Consider the following 9,923-nt stretch of genomic DNA (forward strand, 5'->3'; position numbering starts at 1 on the left):
TCCCGGGAGCGGATGCGGACTCTGATCACAATTTAGTTTTTATGAAGTGTAGCGTCTGTTTAAAAAAGATAGAGCATGGGCGGCGGGTTAGGAAATGGAATGTAGAGGCATTAACTGGATGGACAAGGAAGGAGTATCAAGAGGCTGAAGAGTAAATGATGGATGACGGAAAAGAGCTGAGTACTATGGAGGAAAAATGGAAATATCTCAAGGAGCGTAGATATGTACGGCGCAGAAACATGGTCACTGAAGCAGGAGAATAGACGCAGATTGGATGCTTTAAAAATGTGGAATGGGAGGAGGATGGAGAAGGTGAGATGGACCGAAAGAAAAAGAAATGAAAAAGTGCTAGGCATGGTGGGCGAGGAGGGAGATTGTTGTGAGAAATCATAAGGGAGCAGAAAAAATTGATGAAAAGTACATTGATCGGCAGTGACATATTGAAGACCGTAATAGAGGGAAGAATGTTAGGCAAACGAGGTAAGGGCAGGAATAGGATAGGGATGTTGGACGGGATGAAGGAATTGCATAGCAATGAAGAGGGACTTGTTATAGAGTAGGATATCAGTTTGCGTTTTATTAGGAGAAAAATTATTTATTTGGTCGTTTCGTCCCTCCAAAACCGACCTTAACTGGTAGATCACCTAATAATATATATATATCATCCCTAGATTTGAGGCCAATACTACATAACGTGGGATGGTAGAAAAAAAAATATTGGCAGAGTTAGTTAATCCAGCGAAGTGCGAAACAACTGAAAACAACAAGGCGTAAATATGGCAGCTATTCAGTCACTTTCATGCTTTTTCACATTCAATCAAATGGAAGGATCAGTTTTTCTGTAACTTAACCCAAGTATCACGTTCCTAAACGGACGTTTCCACTGATGTTGTGACAGTGAAATATCATACATATCTTAAGATGTCTTGATTTTTTTCATAAACCGACCCGATCAGAGAAAGAAGGCTGAGAGAAAGAAAGAGGGAAAACATGAGAGCTGAAAGGGAGAGAGGAAGGAGTCGCGAGGTTGTAGGTAGGCTTTTATTTTTTTATGCACTAGATGGGTGGGGAAAGAAGTTCGAGGAAGCAAAGAGGATTCGTTTTTGGGGTGGGGACTCGGACGCTCAAGAGGCTTTTTAGGAGTGAGAGGGGGGAGTTAAGGAAGGGGGGGGAGAAAAGTGGGGTACGTGGGTTGGATTTTTTGCGGGTGGAAACAGAGGAAGGAGCGGGGAGGGGCTGAAACCGACCGCGCTCCTCTTGCCCTCTCTTCCCCGCCGTCTTCCCGCCCACTCTCCCCGCCCGCCCTTCCTACTCCGATCTCCCCTCCCGCGCCAACCGAATCCCAACTTCCGGCCTTACGCCCTTCTCTGCCCACCCCCCGCCTCGCCCTCCTCCTCTCATCCATCTGCCCAGGATGCGCCCACTTTCGGGTCGAGCCCTCACCGGAGGAAAGGGCAAGGGGGCGCGCGGGGTGGTTGGTGGCTCCTCCCCTGGTTTCGGAGTTCGAACGGTGGCGGGGGATGTGGGTTTTGGAAGAATAGTTGGGACGGAGGAGGGTATGAAGCGGGAGGAAGACACGGCTCCGCTCTACACACGCCCACGAAGACGGCGACGAGCTCCCTGCCTCGCCACCCACCCCTCCCCATATCCTAACGACAGTGGGGTGGCAAAAACGTGAGAAAAACTCGCCACACGAGGAAAACACGCGACCCGCGTGACCACGTCCGGCCAACGCGCTTGGAAAGAAACGCTGCCTGCCTGTCCTCGCTCCCCCTCGACCCTGCGGCGGTCGTACTGGCCGCCTATTAATTTAAGGTGGCCCGCCACGCTTTTCCGTCGGCCGAATAACGTCGACAGCAGTACTGCAGGGGCCCTATGTGCTCGACATAGGGCTGGCTCCCGGGGTCTAGTGTCTCCTTAGAAATTAGGTCGAGAATATCGAAAAAGTATGCAATCAATGACAATAATAAAATTCTTAAAAAAGTAACCCACTAAGAATACTCTCTACGCTGATTTGCAAGTCTTTAAACCGAAACACAAGCAAGAATATGCTCACAACTACAATGACCACAAATCTTTCAAGGCGGCGTGTGCAATATTATTATACCACGTACTATTCATATTCAAAATGTTATTACAAAGACAAAAAAATCCTCAACTAATATAACCGTTTAACTCTTTCGGGAGAAGATGAAACAAAGAAACTATAAAGCTATCTCCGAAGAGAGTGAAAGCACCAGTTTCCCTCTTTACAATGATCATTCTGAGGTCGAGTTAGGAGTTATGAAAGGATTGTACATCATTATGCATTTCTAAGTGTAACGTCAGAAGCCAGTATCACGTACAAGGTCTACCGAGAATGGTACGCCTCACATAGCTCATACAGTGGCCACAGACATTGAAACAATATAGATGTTTCCGCTGACAATGATTCAACTAATAAAAAGCAATTCCCATTTCCTGCTCCCTGACAAAGATAGGACCACTCGTTTCCCTCAAATATCCCATATACCTTCTTCAATATGAATGTCTATAGGTGTATGTAAACATACTCCTATAGACATTTACATTGTTTGCCTAACTCATGCCTGGAGCACAAATGTGAGAATTTCGTCATGTAAGTCAACTTCATTGCATATGTCCGTTCAAACTACAAAAAATTATTCACACGAAGAAGATAACTTTCATGTGCATCTACACAATACCCCGCGAGGGTGCCCGGTGGGAGATGTTAGGGCACTAAACAATGATTCACAACAGTTAGTTTATAGATGAGACGCACCAGCAAACATGATAAAGATACGCTTACATCACACAGGTCGACTATCGCGTACAATTTTGCTATTTTATTAAAAATGTTTGGGCGCTAATGTTCCATTTTGCTATGTGTACGGTCCGAGGGAAGAATGAATACTTGAATCTGTCAGTTACAGGTTATAATTCTCTCATTTTATCCTAGGGTTGCAATACTGCAAAACGATCAGCAACACAATTTGGAAATGCCTACAGCACACGTATCAGCAGTAGGTTAACTGTAACATCTCTACTGTAGGATAACTACCAATTTCCCGTTAAATTTCACACAAAACTGTCACTAGTTTCATATAAACTGCGTCCTATTGATTCTCATGCAAAGCCGGCGAGTACTATTCCAGTATAGATGAAACACTCCGGATGAACCTTCCACGGAGTGATGAGTCTCGTCCGTGCGCTCACAAAACGAATGGGGGTGGGGAATTGAAAGAGGCGTGAAAGTTAGATTTTAAATGGATGCGGCCCACATAAAAATACGACACCCGGCACAAGACATTAGGCACGTGTGAAGTACGTGAACACTATCCATGCCCAATGACCACACGAATGAAACCTTAACTGCATGGACTATAAATAAGTATCACAAGGATCAAGAAAAATATTTGAGAGCTCTCAATAAAGTCACTTTAAACTCTGTACATGTGCCGTATGGTTCACTCGCCTCATTAATTTGTCGATTTCATATCAAGTGAGGGGTGGCCCGAAGTGAGTGTGAAGCTGAGGGAGAATGAGAGAGAACCGATGCAACACAATTGGCCCGTTTAATTCTGCCGCACCGTCAAAAGTGACGACCTTGGTTGAAACGGGGGCGGGGGTTGGGAGATTGGAAAGGGGGTGAGACGAGGGGTGTGGCGACAGATCACGGCGGCGGGTGGCAAGAGTATGCTTTGAAAAGGGAATGAAGGAAAAAGGAAAGGTGGAGCGAGACGTGATGATAAACAGGAGTAAAGTTTACATAAAAAATACCCCCAAATATTGAGGATGTAGTTGTTCCCTTCCAAAACACACATTTCAACCCATTTCTAACGGAGGGTAGACTAAGGATTCCTCATCAACTTATGAACCATGTTGCTCACCCGGAAATTTGGCTAAATGCAAAACGTTCGAGACACTAAAAAATAAACTCACAGCAAATCTCCCCATCACAAGAGAGATGCCGATCACAACTGTCGGTAATGCACAGTCGAATCCTTAATACAGAGGTATCACCTTTGTATTGCGGGGAAAATGCAACACACAACAATGCGTACCCACTGCGTACACTTCGAGGTGATAAATTATTCCATTTCCCTTGACACCCAGATTTTAGTCTAAAAGACGTACCTTCTTTCCCCGAAATTCCTTTCTAGGTAGAGCACTAGTCTCTTCTCCGATCATATCCTCAGGAGACAAACCCAAGCGACTTCGGGTAGAATGAGAATTAGTGGAATCGCTAACGTGCTAATGCTCGTTTAGATGCCAGAAATCACAAAAAAGCAAAGAGCAGACCGCGGACGATAAAATGCACTATGCAGATCATTCCTTAGTCAAGCAGTTCCAATGAGTTAGATTTAAACCTAGAGAAATACTTTCTTTCAAAGTGTTTACACCATAAAGATGTGAACATGAGGAATGGCATGCTATCATGAAAATTAAACTGACAAAGAGAAACCGTGAGCTGTTCAGCGTTCTTTCCCAAAAAACTGCAGAAACAAAATAGTCAACATGGAGAAAAAACTTATAAAATACAACAACGAACAATGACATCAAGACATGTCGCGCTCATCTAGACTTGAATATATTTTCTTCACTCCCTTAATTGACATAGATTATTCTCCCAGAAGTTCGTACACCAAGCCGAACACACTTTAGGGTGTACCACTGCTATGCAATAAAGCCCCACCCGGAAGTCCACAAGTTTCGGCCAATTCCGTAATTTAGGATTATGCTTAGGAAACTAATACACAGAAGCAAAATGTTAATAAGACAATAACTCCGAGAATAACAACAGTGTAACCGGGTACGACTTATTAACGGTACACAAGAATTTAACGCTACATGCATGACGTACTTTTAAAGTAAAGAAAACAAAACGCAATTAAATTAAAACAAAATTCGATAAAATACGTCTACAACACCAATATGGGCATTAAGTACACAAGATCCATTTTTGGATAAAGCTACTATTGCTACGGCGAAGGCATTTCACCACAATAACCACCAAAAATCTTAAAAACTTCAATTTCTCGCTCAAACGTCACAAAAGCATTTTTACGTTAACTGGAAATCGTATTCATATCGATGGAATGTTTCCAGCACGCACACCGCATTAACCTTGCACACACTTTTAAGGGCAGATACTGGCTGCATACGAAGTCAACCCTTGACCACTAACACCTATACAACGGTAACTATTTAAAACCCGAGACTTCAACATAATGACGTCGGGTCGCTAGATATCCTCCAGTGACCATCTTCCAGTGCGCTCGCGTTTGACCCATACATTCTTAGCTCCATGGTGACATCACTTAGCAGCAATTCCAATCAGCACTACACAACACACATGAAGCAAGCGACCGTTGCGATCATTTAGAATATCACCATAGGACCTAAACTTAGACTTTTTTAACGATTCCCCTCCATAATAAATGACGGCACTATTGGGATGATACGCCCCGACAACATATGCTGTTGCCTGACCTGACGTGGACACACAAATAAATTTAATAATGTAATCAATATTAACAATAGGGTCGATGGCAAAACATGCTCTCCGTTGCAATGCGCTCACAAAGTTTGCTCATTGAAAATACAGGTCAAGTCCATTCAGAATAGAAGTTACATTCTAACAAATAGGGTGGTTAGCATCGAGTACAGCACGGGGATAATTAACTGCCACGGAATAATTCATAAAAGCAGTCATTCACCAAAAACCAGTCTTTAAAGACACAAAGAGACTTGTAAAGCCATGAAACGCTAATAAACATGTATCTCACCAATGAAAAATTGCTATTATTATTCTGAACATTAAAACAAATACGAAATAAAAAGATCCAAACAAAACACAGTAACAAATAGAAAATAAAATATCACTACACATAAAAGCACCGCAGGATTATTCACAAGTTCATTGTTCTGAGAATTACCATATATACCTCCACTATTTCGCTAGAACCATACTCCGATATAGTTTGCAAGAGAGTTATTTTTCAAAATTTATAAAAAAACGTGACGTTAATAACTTAGCTTCTGTTTTTAATTACAAGCAGAATAATACGAGAGCAAAATATGAAAAACGGCAAGTACATGAATGAATACCCATAATTTATACCATTATGTGAAACTACGATCCTACGACCAGTCATGTGTTTCACATAAGGAAGTGGCACTGGTGGTTATGAATGAAATCTTCAGCTCATTGATTTCATCACTGACAGAACCGAGTAATAAGGTTGAAAAAGGAGGCTAACTCTAGACCTCTTGCGCGACTTAACTAGTAAAGTGACCTTATACATATTTTGAAATGTGGAAATAGCTTAATACGAAACATATTACGAACTGTCAGTACACTCACAATGTGAATCAACGTACGATAAGTCTGAAGAACAGAGAAAATCAAGGGAAAATGGAGGCAAGCCAAATATATGCGATAACCTATACCTATTTTGAGCACTAAAACAAGCAAGTTACACACTTATGATTAAATATATGAAAGGTACTTACTCTTCATATCCCTCGGTCATGATTTACGAAGTAGATTTCGCAATTAATGTCCCATTTCGGCCCTATTTGCACCATCTTTGAGGCATATAAAATGCATCAGCCAAAGGTTTCACAAGACAGGAAATGGGAATGGAGTTGGCGCATGGCTATGAAGACTCATCACAGAAGAATATAGTTCCACGGAAATATTCGTCTTCACGGCAGTAGAACAGGGTGGGAAGCCTTTTATAAAAGCCAACAAGTATTCAAAATAACAAATAAACCAATGTTTTGTATGAAATCACTTAAAATACAACGCCACAAGCAGTAAAACACCGAGCGATGCGGAAGGATCTCGCTGGCAAAATGGCGGCATCGACTGAGTTGTTAATGAGTGTATCCTAGTAGTGACCAACTCTGCCATCAGATGTCTCATGCCGCTGAAAAGTAAGGGAGGGAAATTGAAATTTCCTCCTTTCAATTAATTTTTTTATTCTCCTGCTAAATTTAGTTCTCCATAAAATTGATATCAATTCATCTCCTATGCAATAAAAATTTAATATTAAAATTTAAATAATTCAAGTGCGTTCTATGGAGAATATAATCCCGATTTTGAATGAGTTTCCAAAATTAATATATATATATTATTTTGAAAATGTTCGTATATTTACTATAATATACACATGATAGCCTATGATATGGATTTAAGTACTCATAAAATGGTTCTACTATTTTCAACAGTCAAATTTTCATAACAATTTATAAAATTATCTTCGACAGGGGACTAATACAAGAAATTATTTTCTCTAAAGAAATTTGAGGTGCTTCCATTACCTTTTGCAGACAGAGTCGCAAAATTATTCTAATTTATTTTGTAGATAAGTCCTTGGTTACAGAATAGTCTGGAAAAATGTGTTCTAACTGCAGTACATTAAATTTTCTTTTGGTCATGATTGCCATACTTAATTTCAATACGTTATGACTTAAGTACACGTGCATAAGATTTTGCATGACAGTTGTAGTAAATGAGTAGGGAATTAGATTAATTGAGGAATACTCAGATGACGAATCGATTGCATGCTGATTGCCATCCATCGGATTCCTCCACTCAATGAGCATTTACAACATCTGCAATATCGCTACGGGCATTAAACTGGACAAGGTGTAAAGCTCTCGAGATTCCCATTTACTCGGCTTAGTTTTAGATAAAATTTCATCAAAGAGTTTCTTATTTTCCATATTTTTCGCTCTAGAAAACCTTTGTGATACTCCTTTTTTGGTCACAAGTCGCGATTAAATTGAATATTTCCTAAAGGGAAAAGCAATGCAAAGTAGAAATTTTAGATAAAATATCAATTTGCTAGGCTTATTGTTAAAATATACGTCCTAAGGTAAAGTTTTTTAAGCAAAGTCACGAGAAAACTTAAATTATCATATAGTAGATATTAAGCTGGAGGTCACCTTTACATCAGTCAGAAATTGAACGTAAAACAGCGCTTAAACTAAGTTTTCCTGATAGTTTTCTTAAATGCACGCATGAAAATGACAATTTCTTTTGGAGGTAGAAATATTTTTGATTTTGGTAATTTCGATGGCACGAGCCACAACAAAAAATATGCTCAATCCGCAATCTATGGCATCGAATCTTCGCTAATTATGACTGCATGTGCACATGTCATCGGTGACGAATTTAGACGCCGAATGAGGAATCATTTTCACGAAAATTCACGCACAATATCACCGAAGGCAAGAAACAAGATGGCGGGAGTCGAGTGTGATTTTTGAGGAGTAGATATGTGTGGGTGTAAGGGCGAACGTAAGACGAAATTTGACCTTGTTCATATAAACATTGACGTGGTGAATGACTACAGTTTTATGCGGAATCAGCATTGGCATGCGTTAGGTCGGGATCAATAAATACAAGAATATGAAAGAAATATGCCAGAAGCATAATAATTCGTGGTCGTATCGATCAAACTGGGCGACTTATTTTGGCACATTATCGTGATGAATAATTTAATGAAACCCTTGAGAATTAACCATCAAAGTTTTGTGTAATATACCGTTGCCTTTTACCTTACATTCTAGATATTAGATGCCCTATCGAAGACAATAATAAAATGTGCATCCTATAAGTTTCTATACTGAATGTTAATACTTTATTTTGAACGTATTTTGGAGTCTTTAACCATTATGAAATTTCGTATTTCCCTACTAAAAAATCAGTTTTATATTAGTCATGCTCTTTCTCTTATTTTTATTATTACGATTGCTATCAAAGCAAATGAATGATGTAAGTATGTAGTTAAGGTAGTTACAATTCACCAATACATTATCCATTGCAAACAAAACGGACGTTTTGGGATATCATATTATTATGAAGGTTTTAATTTTTAGCCACTTGATTTTTTAATAGATGCTATGATTAATGCTTATTATATAAATTTATTTATTAAACCTATGGAGAAATATCCTTGTGAGGGGTTTGTAGGAACACATATTTGTTCGTATCAACTTATTATTCTGATACAATTTTTATCAATTAATAATTATTTTGAACTATTTTTGGTTTAGCTAGGTTTTGTATTCAAACAGCCTGAACAACGGTGAAAGGATACATTTACTTGCCTGCCTTTACAAAATAACCCAACATCCTACTCTACAAGCCCCTCTTTAAATACCACAAACTTCCTTCCTCCCTTCATTCCGTCTAACATGCCCATCCTATCCCTTCCTCGTTTGTCTAAGGTTCTTCTCTCTATAAAAGGTTTCATAAAAATTTTATTAATTTGAATGAACATTGAATTAAATAATTTCAATGATAAATTTATGTACAATAGTTTTCCATTTAAGGTAGGTTTTCGATGGGCACACACCCTCGCAAACATTATATTCAAAGACTCATGATTACGATACCTCACCTAGGCGGAACAATTTTGCATAATAGGACGTACATAGGACAAAAAATTAAAAGGACCGTTTTATTTAAAAAAATGTGATAAATTCACTTCATTGGCATATTAAGACACAGCTTTGGTCAAAGTCACTAAATTTGATGGTGAGATCGATTACACTCATAGGTATAGCTAGTTTATTTCTTTTGGTGACTATATATTTTTATGCATCGCATTAAGAAGTAATGCAACCAAAGAAGGGTAAACAATGGTCGACCAAGACCTCTTCCGTCGATGAATATGTGAATGACAGACAACGGTGCATCCAATTTTGGGAAGGACACTGAGTGCTCTCTGAGATAGCAGGGCTATTCTTAAACCATTTCATTCAATAAATGAAAAAATATAACAGTTGGAATTGGAAAATGTGAGTTATTTTAAATACCACCAATTGCACTTTAAAATATGCCAAATTTTAACATAGGGTAGTTGGTATCAGCGCAATTCCACAAGCTCAATAAAGTCGTTGAAAAA

At 39.4% G+C, this 9,923-nt stretch overlaps 1 protein-coding gene across 2 annotated transcripts in view; it reads right to left on the bottom strand.

Annotated features, from left to right (window-relative positions):
• The window catches only part of Spred (Sprouty-related protein with EVH-1 domain), a 157,683-nt gene extending 150,821 nt beyond the window's left edge, over window positions 1-6,862 (bottom strand). For both annotated transcript variants that reach the window (XM_071593647.1, XM_071593645.1), the window contains exon 1: window positions 6,517-6,862. In XM_071593647.1, the coding sequence (XP_071449748.1) occupies window positions 6,517-6,536 (20 nt within the window). In that variant the 5' untranslated portion in view covers window positions 6,537-6,862. The remainder of the gene's footprint in view (window positions 1-6,516) is intronic.
• Between the last annotated feature and the right edge of the window lie 3,061 nt (window positions 6,863-9,923).

This window comes from Hetaerina americana, unplaced genomic scaffold (genome assembly GCF_022747635.1).
Source record: "Hetaerina americana unplaced genomic scaffold, ioHetAmer1.1.p SCAF_6, whole genome shotgun sequence".
Taxonomy (NCBI): domain Eukaryota; kingdom Metazoa; phylum Arthropoda; class Insecta; order Odonata; family Calopterygidae; genus Hetaerina; species Hetaerina americana.